Consider the following 19,381-nt stretch of genomic DNA (forward strand, 5'->3'; position numbering starts at 1 on the left):
TCAGCCAAATACCCAATACAAATAATGGGCATTGAGCTTTAACATAACAAATAATAAAAGCAGTGTGAAATCAGAAATCAAGTGTTCATTTCAGTAAGATTTAGCACAATAGAGCTCCGAATTATTTGTATTTGAATTTAAATCACTATTCGGCCAAATATGAGTAATGTATTTGGAGCTGAATCGAATACTGTCTAGTTTGTGTATATTCTAGTTTTTTTTTTACTGTTGTTTATACTGTTAATCAAAATTGTAGGTTTTAATTCAAGCTGTACCTGCTGTACATCACCTTGGATAAATCTCTTCATAATGGCAGTTGTTAAATCCCAGTAACTAAAATTTTTTAAAATTTGACCTCAGTCTTTAGCTTACTACAGAGATTCTCAATTGATTCCTCAGGACACAACTAGCCAGTCAGGTTTTCAGGATATCCAGAATGAATATCCATGAGATAGATTTGCATAGAATGGAAGTAGTGCATGCACATTTCTCACATGGATATTCACTGTGGATATCCTGAAAACCTGACTGGCTAGGTGCAGTGGCGTACCAAGGGGGGGGGGGGGTGTCGCGCGCTTGTCCACTGCGTTTGTTCTGTGCTCCCTCTGCCCCGTAACAGGTTACTTCCTGTTCTGGGGCAGAGGGCGCATGGAAACGAACGAAGCGGACAGGCGCGCAGCACCCCCCCCCCCCCCCCGCAGCATGCACCCGGGGGGGGGGTTCTTTCGCCGGGGAGTCACGTTGCACCCAGGGGGCGGGGCGCATCGGCGATCCGCCCCGGGTGTCAGCCCCCTAGGAACGCCACTGGCTAGGTGTGTCCCAAGGACTGGGTTGAGAACCCCCTGGCTTGCTACCATCAGTGGTCTCGCTCATAATGAGTGACAATCTGATTAATCTAGAGTAGTGCTTGACAATCTTTTTGTGGACGGAGGTGCAGAATAATAATGCACCTATGGAAAGTCCGCCCAGGTTGTGACCTCATATGGAGTCCTGACCCACAGTTTAGGATGCTCTGGTCTAAGAAATATGGTTATGAATCACACCCTATCAAAATGGCTTGCAAACAGTATTTCGCATTACTATGCAATAGTAGACCTTTTTATGATTCAGCACAAGTACATTAGGTGATGGCTTTGGCTGCCTTAATTGCTTATATTCACTTACTCCCTATGGAAGAAAAATGTAAGGCTACCACATGGTCTTTAAACTGTAACCATGGAGTCTTAAATTCCTATTTCTGCTTCTCAATAGATGTCCAAAACTTGACTTTCTGTATATTATTACCAAAATCTATCCCTTTTTTTTCTTATCAGATTACCAGAAGCCCTTACAAATTCCCTCATTGCCTCCTACTTAAAGTACTCTAACCTGCTCCTCATGTTTCATACTAAACTCACCTCCACTACATTCTATTCAGAATTCAGCTATGTGATTTACATTTCTCCAGTGTCATTCTAACCATGTACTCCTTCTCAAGTCGTTACATCGACTTCCCATCCACTTCTGCATACCGTTCAATCATTTCCTAGTCACATACAAATGCCTTTACTCTGCAGCTCCTCTTTAACCTCTCCTCTCTCCCATTCATCTGACAAATCTCTCTTATCTTTGTTTTCCGCCTTGCTCTATTATATATCGAGAACAGACTTCCTTACTTGATGTGTTGTGTTCTCTTCCTGTCTATCTTCAAATGCATCCTAAAACCATCATTTTATTTCCCAAAACCTATTTGCCGTGCATGTGTGTCTTGACTAAATTGTAAGCTCTACGGAGAAAGGACTTTCTCATATGACCATCTATATTGCTGCCTATGTGTAGCAGTGTTATAGAATAGTAGTACTGTCAGCTTTAACTTACCTGCTGAATGTTTAGTCACCACCTGTAGGCGATGCTTTCTACAGTGGAATGCTGTGAGCAGAGTGGTTTATTTCAGAAGCGGAGCTCATCAGACAATGGAATGGGCCTCATGTAGCAATATTTCCCCTGCGGAATCGTTCTAAGCTTCCTAAAACATTTACCAGAATGTAATTAGATGTGATTTTCAAAACAGTGTCAATTGGATTGACCATGTGTGACCTTTCTTGTGCAGAGAAGGCATACATAGACAATGTGAATAACTCATTTTTAAAGTGTTAATTTTATTACCAGGAGGCTGAGCTGCACAAATTGATTCTTTGTAAGCCTTCTCATGTAACCTTTGATTAAAAAGCTTCAACTAATAAACTAGCCACATTAAGGAAACATTCAGACCACTTATAGAGTCACTGCTATTTCATATAAGATATTTCAGGTCCTTTTTTGATCCAGCAATTTTCTCCTGCTCCTTTAGGTTAAGTTGGGACCCGTGCTGAGAACTCTGTGCCCCGAATCTTCATTCACAACTACTTAGAGCTTTCTCTCCACCCTTCCAATTTATGGTAGTCTGTCTCTTGCAGTGACATTCCTCAACTGAGGGCATCCGCTAAGTCTCCTTTTCGAAATCCTACAGTAATTTGTTTTTTATTTCTATTTATTTATTAGGATTTATTTACCGCCTTTTTAAAGGAATTCACTCAAGTCGGTGTATAGCATAGTATACTATTTACAATGTCAACACAATAAGTAGTAGAACATTTTAATTGACAGTGTATGGCACGCTGCCCACAATCCAGCATCGCTCCTTATGTTCCCCTCCCACAGGTCCGGAATCTGCCGCTTCCTCCTTCTTCCCTTGGAAGGTTTGGACAAGTTCCTGGAATAAAAGTTCATAGTCTGCTATTGAGGTAGACACGAGGGAAGCCATTGCTTGCCCCCGGGTTTGGTAGCATGGAATGTGGCTTCTATTTGGGGTTTCTGCCAGGTACGTGTGACCTGGATTGGCCACGGTTGGAAGCAGGATACTGGGCTAGATGGGTCTGACCCAGTATGGCTATTCTTATGACTGTTTCCTACCCCCCCCCCCCCCCCCCAATAGGCTGTAGCTTCACATCTTCCTTAGCCTCAGCTAACCTAGGAAAGGGGGGAGAAGACCCGAGTCACAGATCAAGTCCAAATCCCTCCACATAGCAGTATGCAGAACCACAACTGAGCCATCAAACCGTCCATTCTGCTTTTAGGTAGAGATTTGTTTTTAAAAGTGCCAGCTATTCCAGACCTTCAGCTGATAATTCTGTGGAATATGCTAGTTTACAAGTGTGCTCCTACTAGCTTGTGAACACCCTCCAATAATTTCATTTCATTTCATTGAGTGCATTTATTTTCTGCTCATCCCTTCAGTTCAGAGCAGATTATCAATAGAAATCAAACAAAATAAAACATGGAAAAGAAAATAAGATGATACCTTTTTTATTGGACATAACTTCATACATTTCTTGATTAGCTTTCGAAGGTTGCCCTTCTTCGTCAGATCGGAAATAAGCAAATGTGGTAGCAAATAGTATATATAAGAGAAACATCAAAGCATTACTTTGACAGTCTGACAGAGTGGGAGGGTGGGGGTATGCATGGGGACATCAAAGCATTTCATTGATATTCTGACAGGATGGGTGTTGGTAGGTGAGAGGAGGGTAATAAACAGAGAAATAAACAGAGAAATACAGCTTTATGTTTTATAATGAGTTAGAAAACCCAGATCCTTATTAAGTCCTGTTTGTTGGGTGTCAAAATATTCAATCATTCTTATTTCAAAGGTCTTACGTTCCTGTATTGTTTTAAAATTACCTTTCAGTATTCTTACTGTGAAACACGGCTACCACACCTCTCTACTTCAGAGCAGATTATAAAATAAGTAAAACATAGAGGGGTTCTTTTTACTAAGGTGTGCTGAAAAATGGCCTGCGGTAGTGTAGACGCATGTATTGGGCGCACGCAGAATTTTTTTATCGCACCTACAAAAAATTCCTTTTTTAAAATTTTTGCCGAAAATGGACGTGCGGCAAAATGAAAATTGCCGCATGTCCATTTTGGGTCTGAGACCTTACCACAAGCCATTGACATAGCGGTAAGATCTCACACAGTAATCGGGGGGTAATGGTCTACGCGCGTCAAAAAATATATATATATTTTTCAGACACGCGTAGCGGACATGTTCCAGAATTGAAGTTGCTGCAAGGGCCACATGGTAACCGGGCAGTAACTCCATCTACGCAGCTTAGTAAAAGGGCCCCAGAGTAGCATAAATATAAAATTTTAAACAAGAAAAACAGAAAACAACAAAGTCAAACGTTGCCAGGCAAATGTTTCCTAAATAGTCAGGTTTTCAAGTTACAACAGAATAACATATAGTTCTTGGTATTCCTCCTAGTAGTTGGAAGGAGATTCCATAGTTTTGCACTGCTCTGTGGATCGCAGCCTACAAGCGGGCCTTGGTACATTTTACCAGCATAATTTTATTTACTGAGCGAAGACTTGGAGTGTAAAGCATTACAAAATCTTGCAAATAACTTTGTCTAAAACCATACAGAATTTTAAAAACAAAGATTAAAATCTTGAATTCAATTCTGGCTTGTAGAGGTAACCAGTACATTTGAATCAAATATGGTGTCACACGTTCAAACCTTCTTCCACCCAAAATCAATTTCACTGCAGCATTCTGGACTGCAAACAGCTTTTTTTTCTTTTCTTTTTTAAACTCTAATACAAGCACATATCTTTTTAACATAGGAGAAAAGAATAAAATGAAAACAAACTTTGTTCACATATGTAAGAACACTTTTATGAATTTGTTATATAGATTTCAGAAAATAATGCAATGAGTCATTTATTGGGATTTATTAACCACCTTTATGAAGGGATTCACCCAAGGCAGTGTACAGCAGGTACAGTTTAACATAAAACTTACAATTTTGCTAACAGCATAACAATAGTAAAATGACCTAGTAATAGGACTAAGATGAAACTGTATCAGAAATGTAGACATTTAACAGCCCTGTAGAACAACCATATAACAGAAATATGGTAAATATCAGTACAATACAAACAATACCATAACAGACTGCATGGAAGATCATTCAAATAACAGATATAATACGAAGTCAGCGTACTAACAACGGAACACTTAATAAGCGCACATTAGAACATTCAAATAACACAGATGTGATGCTAATGCTGTTCCTCTAATACAATGAAACATCTTACTATGTGGCGAGGGGCGAAGTGCAGCTATATAAATGGAGACAAGATGGGGGTAGTACAAAGTCAATTGGGGTAAACAGATGGGTGGCTAAACTCAAGGCAAGTTGTTTTTTTTTTGTTACATTTGTACCCCGCGCTTTCCCACTCATGGCAGGCTCAATGCGGCTTACATATTATGTACAGGTACTTATTTGTACCTGGGGCAATGGAGGGTTAAGTGACTTGCCCAGAGTCACAAGGAGCTGCCTGTGCTTGCAGTGGGAATCGAACTCAGTCTCTAAGTTCCCCAGGACCAGAGTCCACCATCCTAACCACTAGGCGACTCCTCCACTAGCAACATTCCATGTTCCACTGCACTAACCACTAGGCTACTCCTCCACTAGCAGCATTCAATGTAGAAGCTTGCTCTTGCAGATCAGCAACGCGGCCGCGCAGGCTTCTGTTTCTGTGATTTTTGACAAGATGGCCGAGTAGAGCAGACGTGCGTGTTTGAGCTCCCGACTCGCTAGACTGCGTAACGAGAAGTTAGATCCGTACCCTGTGCTGGTCATGGGGAAACGGAAGGGAAAACCCAAGGGCTTGGCCTCCGTACCTGGGAATGTACCCCCTCCTCGCCAAGCATTCTTAGAGCAGTTCGGGATTCAACCGCTGGCTATACGGGCGCCCGCTTCGGAGCTTTCCGTGATGACATCGGCGGAAAACAGCGCGGAGGCGATCTCTTTGAGTCCGCCAGGGAATACCATTCCTCCACGACCCGGAAGCATTATGACCCCGACGGAGAAGACGGATGGAACGCCCAGAGTGGAGAAGATTCCACCGTCTCCAGGAGGCCTAGTTGGTGGTCTTTCCCCGATTGGGGGTTTTTTGTCCACGTCTACCCCCATTCCAACGGGAGTTGCACCGGTATTTCGGGAGGTGAAAAGACCTGAAGTGGTAACGTTAGACTCTATATGGGATGTTATCCAGGGTATGAATTCTCTACTCTCCCAGGTAACTAATTCTTTTACTCAAGAATTTGATAATGTGAAACAAGTGCAGAAACAGTTTACAGAGAAAATGCAAATCCAAGAAGGTCAAATGGAATCTTTAAAGATTGAACTTTCCGCTCTTCAGAATTTTGCAGGGACAGTGGTTAAAGATAGAGAGGTTCTAGTGAGGAAACTAGAATCTCTCGAAAATCAAGGGAGGAAGAATAATTTGCGGTTCATTAATTTTCCTAAATCGCCCCTAATTCCAGCTATGAAGATGCTACGTAAATATTATACAGAAATACTTGGATTTCCATCTGAGGGATTCCCTCCTATTGTTCGGCTTCAATACATAACTGGAAGAAAGCCTAATCCTTTGAATCCTTCACCACAACAACCTGAGATGAACTTAACAGAGTTTTTGGAAAACTTTATAGAACTGGTAACAGAGAGAACTGCTCTTATAGTTTCCTTTGCACTTGAAATGGATAAGATGAATACCTTTAAATTATATTTTCGTCATTTGAATGATAAATTTCTTGGGGAAACTGTGCGTATATTTCCTGACCTAACCAGGGAGACTCAAGCCCGTCGGCGGGAGTTTTTGAATTTAAAAGCTAAAACCCTCGCAAAAGGGGGCTCGTTTAAGTTAATATTTCCATGTCGTTGTATAATATCCCTGGATTCTGTTAATTATATATTTATGGAACCCAAGAAGTTGAGAGAATTGTTATTAGCCAAAGAAAGTAGTGATAGATTAACCCAGGACGCCCAATAGAGAGTGAAAGTGCTGAGGTCTCCGGCTATGGGTGTTCCTCATGCCTCTGCCCTTTGGTTTGCCCTTTTTTTTTTCCTATGAGTTTACTCAGAAATTTTTTTTACCTTGTATCTTGTCCTTAAGTTGTGGTCTACAAGATGTAAATTTACCTATGTATAATTGATATTATTATTTGTCTTTTTCTTCTTTTTCTCTAAATAATATTTTATGTTATCTTTGATGATTAAATGAAAAAAAAAAAATAGCAACCTGAGGTTAGGTGAGGAGCAGGGGGGCCACCTGCCTATCTATCCGTCCTTCCATCCATGCCGAGTCCTTAGTTCTCCACGTGTGCTCACTGTGCTACTGCTCAGCTGGCTGGCCCTCGAATCATTCTATGTCTGCCTGCACTGAGTGATGACACTGGCCAAGTCGCCTCGCTACCAGAGGGCTCACCATATTGAGCCAGAATGGTGAGCTGAGCCCTCCAATAGTGAGGCGACTTGGCCAGTGACATCACTCAGTGCAGGCTCAGGCTGCCTCTTCTAATGAACCAGTCGTGCTATTGGGGGGCAGGGCCACGAGTCACCCAATAATGGTGGAGAAGCCCAAAAAATCATGACCTGCGTCTGCATTTTTTTCATATAGCGTCTTGCAAAACCTTCATCCAATTCAGCGATAAAATCACGGAACTGGAAACCCTGCCTGTCAGATGTAGCTTCATGTTTCCTCAGGGGCAGGACACGCTAGAGAGAAGACTCGGAGGCTGGCAGCGGGCAGCGAATGTGAATTGCTGCTGCAGCCTGGTGACTTCCGCAGAGCAAGTGTAGGTAAACTGGAGGAAGAAAGAGATTTGAGAGATACAGGGCAGGATGTGGTAGAGAGAAGAGGCAGGCAGCAAATATGAATAAACTGGGGGGGGGGGGGGGGAGTAGAGAGGAGAAAAGATGTCGGACTGCCTGTTGGGGGGGGGGGAGGGATTTGTGATGCCACTTTCTCTAAAGTGCCTTCTGAGGCCTCTGCCTCATTATAGGGCCGCCCCTGGTTACAGGGTATTCAACAAGCTAGTTGTGGGGCTGTGCTGTAACATAGTAACATAGTAGATGACGGCAGAAAAAGACCTGCATGGTCCATCTAGTCTGCCCAAGACAAACTCATTTGTGTATACCTTACCTTGAATTTGTACCTGTCCTTTTCAGGGCACAGACCATATAAGTCTGTCCAGCAGTATTTCCCGCCTCCCAACCACCAGTCCCGCCTCCCATCAGCGGCTCTGGTACAGACCGTATAAGTCTGCCCTCCCCTATCCTCGCCTCCCAACCACCACCCTCTCTTCCCCTCAACTGCTCCGCCACCCAATTTCAGCTAAGCTTCTGAGGATCCATTCCTTCTGCACAGGATTCCTCTATGCATATCCCACGCATGTTTGAACTCCGTTACCGTTTTCATCTCCACCACCTCCCGCGGGAGGGCATTCCAAGCGTCCACCACCCTCTCCGTGAAGAAATACTTCCTGACATCTTTCCTGAGTCTTGCCCCCCTTCAATCTCATTTCATGTCCTCTCGTTCTACCGTCTTCCCATCTCCGGAAAAGATTCGTTTGCGGATTAATACCTTTCAAATATTTGAACGTCTGTATCATATCACCCCTGTTCCTCCTTTCCTCCAGGGTGTACATGTTCAGGTCAGCAAGCCTCTCTTCATACGTGAAACATGACAACATGACAACTCCTATACAAATCTTATCTCATCTTCCCTACTTTGTTATCCTTAATTCGTAATCCCCAAGCAAAGTACTGTACAATTTCAAGGATGTACTTCTGGCATCGTGTGTGTATTATTGTAATTCTTTCACAGCCCCATGTAAAGCATTGACGGCTCTCATGGGGATTCGTTTAACTGTGCCTCCAGGTTTTCTTTCAGCATTCATCCGCTCTTGTGTTGATTATGCAGGAGATGTAACTGGAAAACAAGCACCAAAGAGACCAAGATTCAGATTAAAGAACCAAGGAAATGTCTGGACATTTTTCTGTGTACAGCAGTTGTATTCCCTGTGGGTCAGATTTGAAGCTGGTGCAGCTGTCTCTCTCTCCATCCCCTTCTCTCCTGCATAGTAATTTGAACCAAAAATATAACAATTCCTTTATTTCAGTTCAGTCTGCAGGGCTTCAAAATGCGTATTGGGTGATTTATTGCTGACATGTTATAGTGTCTACTTGGAATCGGGAAAATAACGTTTATTAAACTGAATGCTTTTTATTCTTCTTATTATTAGGTTTCATTCTCACTTCTATATTCAGTGCTGCCCCAACCTATCACCACCTGAAGCAGCTGTTACTTGTAAATTTACAGTTACAGGAATGTTTCACCAGTCATATTGTAGAGGAGTGTGGTAGCCGTGTTAGTCCACTCTTAAGGTTATCAATAGAAATCAAACAAAATAAAACATGGAAAAGAAAATAAGATGATACCTTTTTTATTGGACATAACTTAATACATTTCTTGATTAGCTTTCGAAGGTTGCCCTTCTTCGTCAGATCGGAAATAAGCAAATGTGCTAGCTGACAGTGTATATAAGTGAAAACATTCAAGCATTACTATGACAGTCTGACAGGGTAGGAGGATGGGGGTGGGTACCAGGTATGCATGGGGACATCAAAGCATATCATTGATATACCAGTCATATTGGAATTTATTTGTTACATTTGTATCCCACATTTTCCCACCTATTTGCAGGCTCAATGTGGCTCACATAGTACCGGAGAGGCGTTCGCCAACTCCGGTATGAACAAATACAAAGTGATGATGTGGTAGAATAAGGTTCATGTGGAACAGACACATTAGGGAATCATAGAGCGGAAGAGTTATGTTATGTCCATTACGTGCTTTGGTTTCGTTGTGTTGCAGGGTTCAGGCATTTAATGAAAATAAATGAATGAAAATAAATATTGCAAATCTGCCAAAACATACATTTCCTCCTCTTGGATAATGTTATAAAGCTTGTTCTGCATGTAAAGCATGTTTCACACTTGGAAAGCAGCTCCTTTAAAATTGCACAGGGATATACTTAAGTAAAAAGTAGGCAAGCCAAAAGATAGCAGTTGCTTTCACAAGATCTGCTTATAGATGCACACGCAGAGAGTATAGGCACACATTTACACCTTTGGACAGGTATAAATTTGTCTGCTACTGAGGGTCGTTGTAAGAGCTTATTTTTAGAAGGCATACAGGTAGGTATCTATTATTTCTTTGTAGCACGAGTGCTTTTATGAAAAAAAAATTTTAAGCACCCTATTCTGAAATTAACTTCTTTAAGTCTGAAATTTATCATTCCAGAGACAGTTTAATATTTATGTGAAGGGTAAATACCCCCTGTTTAACAAATCCCACAATTTGAAAATCGCTGAAATCTGAATCTTACCCCCACCCCCTTCTTTATTAAGCTGCACAGCAATGCTGACACGACCCATTTAATGTGAATAGGCTGCGTCAGTATTACCGCACGGCAGCTGCTAGTGCGGCTTAGTAGGCAGGGGTTAGTGTGATTTCTGAAAAGGAGTTTTCTAAATTGCTACATTTAGACATTTTTTCCCTTCTGAGATATTTTCATTGTGAAAACATATGTAAAACATGAAAAAATCTTTCTTTTTTTCTTTTTCCGGAGCTAGCAGAATGCTTCATCTCTCAGAGTGGAAAATGTCCTGCAAAATATTACTACTACTATTACTACTTGACATTTATAGAGCGCTACTAGTGTTACGCAGCGCTGTACATAATAACGAAGAAGGACGGTCCCTGCTCGAAGGAGCTTACAATCTAAAGAACGAAATGTCAAGTTGGGGCAGTCTAGATTTCCTGGGTAGAGGTGTAGAGGTTAGGTGCCGAAGGCGACATTGAAGAGGTGGGCTTTAAGCAGAGATTTGAAGATGGGCAGGGAGGGGGCTTGGCGTATGTGCACGGGGAGTTTGTTCCACGCGTGGGGTGAGGCGAGGCAGAAAGGGCGGAGATTGGAGTTGGCGGTGGTGGAGAAGGGTACTGAAAGGAGGGATTTGTCTTGAGAGCGGAGGTTACGGGTAGGGGAGATGAGGGTTGAGAGGTAAGGAGGGGCTGCAGATCGAGTGCATTTGTAGGTGAGTAGCAGAAGCTTGAATTGAATGCGGTATCTGATCGGAAGCCAGTGAAGCGACCTGAGGAGCGGGGTGACATGAGTGTATCGGTTCAGGCGGAAGATAAGACGTGCAGCAGAGTTCTGAACGGATTGAAGGGGGGATAGGTGGCTAAGTGGGAGACCAGTGAGGAGTAGGTTTGACTCTTTCCTCAAATGGTTTCAACTGAAAACAAAATGATGCCACAAACACCCAGTTTTCATTTAGCATTGCACATAATATAGATTCTCCTTAAATCGTAGTGGACATCTTTCACAAAGCTGCCCTCACGATTCCTTTGTAGCAGGGGCGTATCTGAGATTCGGCGGTAGGGGGGGCAGGGGCTAGAGTGAGGGGGCACATTATAATCCCCCTACCGCCGCCCCCCCCCCCCCCGCCGCCGTCGTCATCGTCGTCAACCCTCCCCCCCCTACTGCCAACCCTTTCCCCGCCTAAAGCCGTCACCTACCCCGAGGTCCGCTCCTGCCGGTTTTTTAAACTATTACTTCAGCTGAAGCCCAGCCGAGGTCTTCTTTAACTTCATCTTCATCCTCGTGCTGTTAAAGCTGCATGATGCATCCTTCCAGTTGGACGGAGTTTGACGTCGCAGCACGTTGACGTCCGTACAACGTGCTGCGACGTCAAACTCCGTCCAACTGGAAGGATGCATCATGCAGCTTTAACAGCATGAAGATGAAGTTAAAGAAGACCTCGGCTGGGCTGGCGGGGGTTGGGGTCCCCCCGCCAGCTGAAGTAATAGTTTAAAAAAGCGGCAGGAGCGGACCTCGGGGTAGGTGACGGCGGTAGGCGGGGAAAGGGTTGGCGGTAGGCGGGGGAGGCTTAACGGCGGTAGGGGGGTCCAGGGCGAAATCTGCGGGGGCCCAGGCCCCTGTGGCCCCACGCAGATACACACCTGCTGTGTAGTAAATGATAGGAAGCCTATTCAGTTCCTAGGAAGCCTTTTCAGTTCCTATGTGCTTCCACTCAGTTGCCACACAGGATTCGCTTTTTTTTTTTTTTTTAAGCCCTATGTGCACTGGAAATTGCAAAGTTTTGAAATGGCACAAGATCTTCCAAAAGTATGTGAATTAGGCACCAACATGCACTGGAAAGATTGAACTTTCCTTTGATTTTAGTATCTTTTTGTCTTGCAGTCTTGTTTCTGTTGATCCTTGCCTAGCGCTTTTAAGATAGGCAGGTGATAAATAACTGAAATGGAATTATGCTTACTAAAGGACGTGTTGAAAGGTCTGTAAGACTTTTGCTTGTGTCCTTTATTAAAATCCATATAGACCACGTACACGGCTCACTATGATTGCTTGAAGTGAATCTTACTCTACGTTTAGAGAGACCTACCTTTCCTTGCAGAATCATTAGTAAAAATGCATAGACTGACCTGAACATAGGATTAGTCTGAAGGAATTTTTGTATGTCACATTGAAAGATTTTGGATGTTCTTAACAGATGGAGAAAAAGAAACAGGAAAACAAAATGAGACGAGACCAGCTGAATGATGAGTATTTGGAATTGCTAGAGAAACAGCGGCTCTACTTCAAAACAGTGAAGGAGTTTAAAGAGGTAAGAAGTTTTTTTGATTAATCAGAGGTGGAGGAATACAGCTGTAGGTGCAGCATGCTGCAGCCGTGTATATATCCATTTTTTTTTATTACATTTGTGCCCCGCACTTTCCCACTCATAGCAGGTTCAATGCGGCTTACATATTATATACAGGTACTTATTTGTACCTGGGGCAATGGAGGGTTAAGTGACTTGCCCAGAGTCACAAGGAGCTGCCTGTGCCTGAAGTGGGAATCGAACTCAGTTCCTCAGGACCAAAGTCTACCACCCTAACCACTAGGCCACTCCTCCACTGTTGCTACTATTTGAGATTCTATATGGAATGTTGCTATTCCAACATTCCATGTAGAAGTCGGCCCTTGCAGATCACCAATGTGGCCGCGCAGGCTTCTGCTTCTGTGAGTCTGACGTCAGACTCACAGAAACAGAAGCCTGCGCGGCCTTCTACATGGAATGTTGCTAGTGGAATAGCAACATTCCATGTAGAATCTCCAACAGTAGCAACATTCCATGTAGAATCTCCAATAGTATCTATTTTATTTTTGTTACATTTGTAACCTGCGCTTTCCCACTCATGGCAGGCTCAATGCAGCTTACATGGGGCAATGGAGGGTTAAGTGACTTGCCCAGAGTCACAAGGAGCTGCCTGTGCCTGCAGTGGGAATCGAACCCAGTTTCCCAGGACCAAAGTCCACCATGCTAACCACTAGGCCACTCCTCCACTCTGCTCTACAGCGAGCCCCTGTTTCGCCAGTGCTTCCTTAGGAGCGTTACCCCTTTGTTTTCTGCAAGACCCCTATAAAAATACGACAAAATAATTTTAACTACTACAGAGGCCTTACTGTGAAGCAGTAACAGAGTCAGATTCTTTTACTAGTCGTACACAAGTATACTTTTCTTGGAGAAGCTGGGATAGAAAATAATAAATGTTACATGCACAGGACCTATATAGAGAGAAGTTGTCCTGATGTTATCAGGGACTTGGCTTAGCAGGGAGAAAAAGAATACAAAGAAGTGTTGTGTTGTCTAACACAAGCTGCCCTCATGTACATCCTCCTATCGGGAACCAGAGAGTGAGTTTAACCCCTTGTTGTCTGGTTGAGAATGATCTGCTGCTATCAGTATTCCAACGTTAGTCAGTGTAGCAACTGATAGACACGTGGTAAAATTTACAGACATGAGGACCTGGCAGGTTAGTACCTCTAAGTATTGCATACAAATATTACAATTCAAAATACTATTGAAGCAAGCTAAACTCTCCAAAGTGCAAATATGTTGCGTTATAATTGCAGAGGAAAAGACTTCAGACTCTAATACAGAACGCAAGGTACTTATCTTTTTGCTAGCGTAGACTGTTGGGAACGCTCTACAGTGGAGCCCCTGTTCCGCCAGTGCTTCCTTAGGAGCGTTACCCCTTGTTTTCTGCGAGTACAACAAAATAATTTTAACTACTACAAAGGTGAGAATTGAAAGTCAATGGAATAGCTTTAGTCTCTGTTTTTTTTTCTTTCTGTCATACCTTGTGCCATGCCCTGTCAGAATATCTACGAGGACTGCTTCTAACAAGATGGCGCTCTGTTTTTAAACGGACGCCGTCCCGCGCCTCCATTCTCTTGGGGAAAATCCACTGCTTATTTCTAGGATAAGCAGCATTGTACTGTTTGGGATCTTGCCAGGTACTTGTAACCTGGATTGTCCACTATTGGAAACAGAATGCTAGGCTTGATGCACCTGTCATCTGTCCCAGTATGGCAACACTTATGTTCTTATCTGCTCCATTTGTGTCTGTACCACCTCCAGTCAGCATGATGCAGCCTCAGATATTAAGCTTGATTCTTCAGATCCTTTATCTATAAAAGAAAGAAAGAGAGAGAGCATTTACATCAAAACAAAATTCTTGAGGCTATGTATTAGGCTCTATACCAGGGTTTCTCACCTCGTTCCTCGGGACACACCCAGCCAGTCAGGTTTTCAGGATAATCACAATGAATATGCATGATATAGATTTGTGTACAGTGGAGGCAGTGCATGCAAATTAATCTCCTCCGTATTCATTTTGGATATCATTTCTAGCAGCCCCATTTTCTAGGTCCTACCCGACCTATATGTAATTCCCTGTATGGTAAGTTTGTACTTGCAGGAACAAATCGGCTATGAATGTATATACTCCAAAATGGAAGGGTAATGAAGAATGTAAATTAACTAAATAAAAAGCAAAGAAATGAAGGGGATTTTTTTTGCTAAAGGGTTGCCACGGGCCCAACGCGGCTGCCAGCGGTAGTTCTGCCTCGATTGCTCGCCATTTCCTGTGGTACGGAAATTTTTTCCTAAATTATCACGGTGCTAACTTGGCGGTAATCGGGCAGCACCGCATGCTGCTTGGGTTACTGCGGGAGCCCTTACCACCACCTCAGTGGTCATGTTTGTTGAAGGACATGAAATGAGATTGAAGGGGGGCAGACTCAAGAAAAATGTCAGGAAGTATTTTTTCACGGAGAGAGTAGTGGATGCTTGGAATGCCCTCCCGCGGGAGGTGGTGGAAATGAAAACGGTAACGGAATTCAAACATGCGTGGGATAAGCATAAAGGAATCCTGTGCCGAAGGAATGGATCCTCAGGAGCTTAGTCAAGATCGGGAGACGGGGCTGGTGGTTGGGAGGCGGGGATAGTGCTGGGCAGACTTGTACGGTCTGTGCCAGAGCCGGTGGTTGGGAGGCAGGGCTGGTGATTGGGAGGTGAGGATAGTGCTGGGCAGACATATACGGTCTGTGCCAGAGAATGTGGTTGGGAGGAGGGGCTGGTGGTTGGGAGGCGGGGATAGTGCTGGGCAGACTTATATGGTCTGTGCCAGAGCTGGTGGTTGGGAGGAGGGGCTGGTGGTTGGGAGGCGGGGATAGTGCTGGGCAGACTTATACGGTCTGTGCCAGAGCCGGTGGTTGGGAGGCGGGGCTGGTGGTTGGGAGGCGGGGATAGTGCTGGGCAGACTTATATGGTCTGTGCCAGAGCTAGTGGTTGGGAGGAGGGGCTGGTGGTTGGGAGGCGGGGATAGTGCTGGACAGACTTATACGGTCTGTGCCCTGAAGAGCACAGGTACAAATCAAAGTAGGGTATACACAAAAAGCAGCAAATATGAGTTATCTTGTTGGGCAGACTGGATGGACCGTGCAGGTCTTTTTCTGCCGTCATCTACTATGTTACTATGTTGAGTTTCAACCTTTTTTACTCACTACAGTGAAAACAAAAAGGCCCTGACACACTGCAAAAACAGCCACTCCTGCTACCACAGGGCCCTTTTTACCACAGCTTGGTTAGAGGACCCCTAAGGCTTGATAGTTTCAACATCTAAGATAACCAAGTCATTCAGGTTTCAAACGGAAACAGGACTCGTAATCCTGAATATGGGGTCCAAAAATTGTTAAAATTTGTTATTAATATTAGTAATAGATCAACCTCTGCTTCTTCCTTTTTGCTTTCCAAGATGCTCTCTATCTGGCTGTTAAACTCACTAGGGGTCGAGCACATGACCCTTAGGAGCAGAGACTGGAGACTCACAGCTAAAGCCACTGGATCTGCACAGTCAAAGTAGACATCAGTGAATAGTTATCCTTTGAGCAGTATGAGGAGAGGCATGCTCCTGGAGGGGCCCATTAGGGTTTGTCCCTGATTAGAGATCAGATTCTGTAACAAATCACTTGTGCATCGATAGCTTAACACTTTATATAATAGGTCCAAATTGTCTGCTTTTATTTCATTGGCAAACATCAGATTTTGTCTGAATGTAAAATATAACATATGGACTGACATATATAATTCTAAGGAGCTTAGCCGAGATTGGGTGACAGAGCTGGTGGCGGGAGGCGGGGATAGTGCTGGGCAGACTTATACGGTCTGTGCCAGAGCCGGTGGTGGGAGACGGGACTGGAGGTTAGGAGGCAGGGATAGTGCTGGGCAGACTTATACGGTCTGTGCCAGAGCCGGTGGTTGGGAGGCGGGGCTGGTGGTTGGGAGGCGGGGATAGTGCTGGGCAGACTTATACGGTCTGTGCCAGAGCCGATGGTTGGGAGGCGGGGCTGGTGGTTGGGAGGCGGGGATAGTGCTGGGCAGACTTATACGGTCTGTGCCAGAGCCGGTGGTGGGAGACGGGACTGGAGGTTAGGAGGCAGGGATAGTGCTGGGCAGACTTATACGGTCTGTGCCAGAGCCGGTGGTTGGGAGGCGGGGCTGGTGGTTGGGAGGCGGGGATAGTGCTGGGCAGACTTATACGGTCTGTGCCAGAGCCGGTGGTGGGAGGCGGGGATAGTGCTGGGCAGACTTACACGGTCTGTGCCCTGAAAAGGACAGGTACAAATCAAGGTAAGGTATACACAAAAAGTAGCACATATGAGTTTATTTTGTTGGGCAGACTGGATGGACCATGCAGGTCTTTTTCTGCCGTCATCTATGTTACTATGTAATGAGCCTTATTTAATTTGTGTGCTTTTATGTTTAGAAATCTGCATGTGTTGTTATGGTATGATATCATTTGAAATAAAGAAAAGTAATTTCTAGTTATACCCCATTTGAGAGATTTATATTTTTCCCGACGATTAATACATAACAGTAATTAAATTTGTTGGCTGGGTAAACAAGATTAAGAAAATGCCATGTTTTTAATTGAATACTTGGAGCACATGAAAATGAATTTGACTTAAAGGAAAGCAAGCCAGCGCTCAAAAGTAGCAGCAGAGAAAACTATATGAATTGCAGGTGCTGAAAAGCCAAATAAACCACAAGTCATAGAATCAGCATACTGGGATATAAAGGAGCCATCTTTGTTCTGTAATCCAATGTTTTAACCTTGTGCTGAGGTTTTCATTGGGGAACAGTTACAAGGGCACGCACTGTATAAATACCTTAAGCCAAGGCATTTCTTTTTCTACCACCTGAACTTCATTCCAGAAGTGGGTGTACATACTTATACGTACAGTATGTATGGTAACATGAACTAACACAGCCAGGGTCTTAGCATACAAAAAAAAAGATGAGGCGCCAATGATCAAATAGAGGAAAAACATTGGAAACTTATTAAATGGTTCATCTAGAACCTTCACTCCCAGTCCTCAAGGGTCACGAACAGGTCAGGTTTTCAAGTACCCCTAATGAATGAATGTACCTGCATAAGATTTGCCTACAATGGAGGTAGCAGGCATGCAAATCGTGTACAACTCTTCCGTTGTACGATTCCCTAGTGTGGCTGTGCCACATGAACTTTATCTTACCACAACATCACTTTGTATTTGTTCACACCGGAGTCTGTAACGCCTCTCCGGTACTATGTAAGCCACATTGAGCCTACAAATAGGTGGGAAAATGTGGGACATAAATGTAACAAATAAATAAATAAATGACACTCCAGTTGGTGGCCCTTGAGGATTGGAAGTGAAGACCAAGGACCTTAGAAGGTCGTTGGCAGAAATGAGTCTTACCACCTTAACAAGAAATTATCTTGAGTACTATTACAATATTTTACTTCAGGGGTTCTCAGCCCGGTCCTCTGGGAACCTCAAGCTAGTCTTGTTTTCGAGATATGTACAATTAATATGCATGAGAAATATTAGCATATAATGGAGGCAGTGTAATCAAATACATTTCATATATATTCGTTGTGGGTATCTGGAAAACCAGACTGGCTGGAGGGGTTCCCTGAGGACTGGGTTGAGAAACCCTGCTCTGCCTCGTCACCCTTCTGCCAACATTAAACTTCAGAGTGTTCACAGCCCGTGAAACTGAGATTTGGAGGTCAGGTTCACTGGTGTTCGCAGCAATAGCAGTCTTTTAAGAAGTGTGTATTTTGTTTTTATCTTCAGGAGTGCCGTAAGAATGAAATGCTGTTATCGAAGCTGAAAACCTCCTGAAGGATTTCTTCACGCCATGAGGCTCATTAACTTAATTCTGCTAAAATCAATTACCTGCCATGCAATAGCAGTAATTTTTATCCCATTAATATGTTTAATATCCATAGTTACTTTAGCTGATCTGTATACCCTGTTGTATTGCTAATTCCTGTGTCTTCAGTATTCTGCAGAATTCTGTATTGGGGCATTTTAAGCACAAAAGACAAAAAAAATGTGTGTGATTGTAATGTGCTGTAGAAATGCCGTTGCATTTTTATAGTTTGCTAAATTTTTTTTCTATTTCATTCCTGGTGTCATAGAAAAGACCTGTATGATTATGAATTTCCAGCTATGGGACAGAACAAAGGTGATCAAATGAAAGTGTAATACAGTTTCACGTACTTTGGATGGATTTGATCATTGAAAATGAGCACTTTTCTCCTTCCTTAACGAAAAGGTATAGACTAGACTGAATATTAAGCATAAGAAATCCAGTGAAGCCTCGTAGTTAACCCTAACTTGTTGGGCTCCTTAAATTTTATGAATCACTTGTTTACAATACAGAGACTTGATTTTCACTAGACATTTCATTTGGATTTCATTTTATTTTAGTGCCATGAATGTAGTATATTCCACTGATTTCATAAGTCCTACTAATGTGTATATGGTGCTGACAGGTACATGATGTAACAGTAGCAGATACTGATAGATGCCGAGGCAGGACTTTGCCTCCAGTGGAACACAAAAGATAACTTCTGCCTCGGCTAGGAAAGGACCTCTCTTGATAGATGGCCTGCTGTAATCATGTTAATGGCATATAGGACAAGCTAGTAACAAATGTGACAAGTCAAGACTGTTTAGTAGAATGACAGTCCTCGCAGCATGTTTCTATCAAGCAACACTGATGGGAGGATACATCATTTTCTAACACAAAATGATTGGAGAGAG

General features: G+C 43.4%; 1 protein-coding gene across 2 annotated transcripts in view; it reads left to right on the plus strand.

The window, feature by feature from the left end:
- Positions 1–18,748, plus strand: part of LOC115459553 (coiled-coil domain-containing protein 93-like) — a 227,635-nt gene extending 208,887 nt beyond the window's left edge. For both annotated transcript variants that reach the window (XM_030189365.1, XM_030189366.1), the window contains exons 22-23: positions 12,447–12,560; positions 18,407–18,748. In XM_030189365.1, coding sequence (XP_030045225.1) covers positions 12,447–12,560; positions 18,407–18,454 — 162 coding nt within the window. In that variant the 3' untranslated portion in view covers positions 18,455–18,748. The remainder of the gene's footprint in view (positions 1–12,446; positions 12,561–18,406) is intronic.
- The last annotated feature ends 633 nt before the right edge of the window (positions 18,749–19,381 follow it).

Source organism: Microcaecilia unicolor, unplaced genomic scaffold, assembly GCF_901765095.1.
Source record: "Microcaecilia unicolor unplaced genomic scaffold, aMicUni1.1, whole genome shotgun sequence".
Lineage (NCBI taxonomy): Eukaryota > Metazoa > Chordata > Amphibia > Gymnophiona > Siphonopidae > Microcaecilia > Microcaecilia unicolor.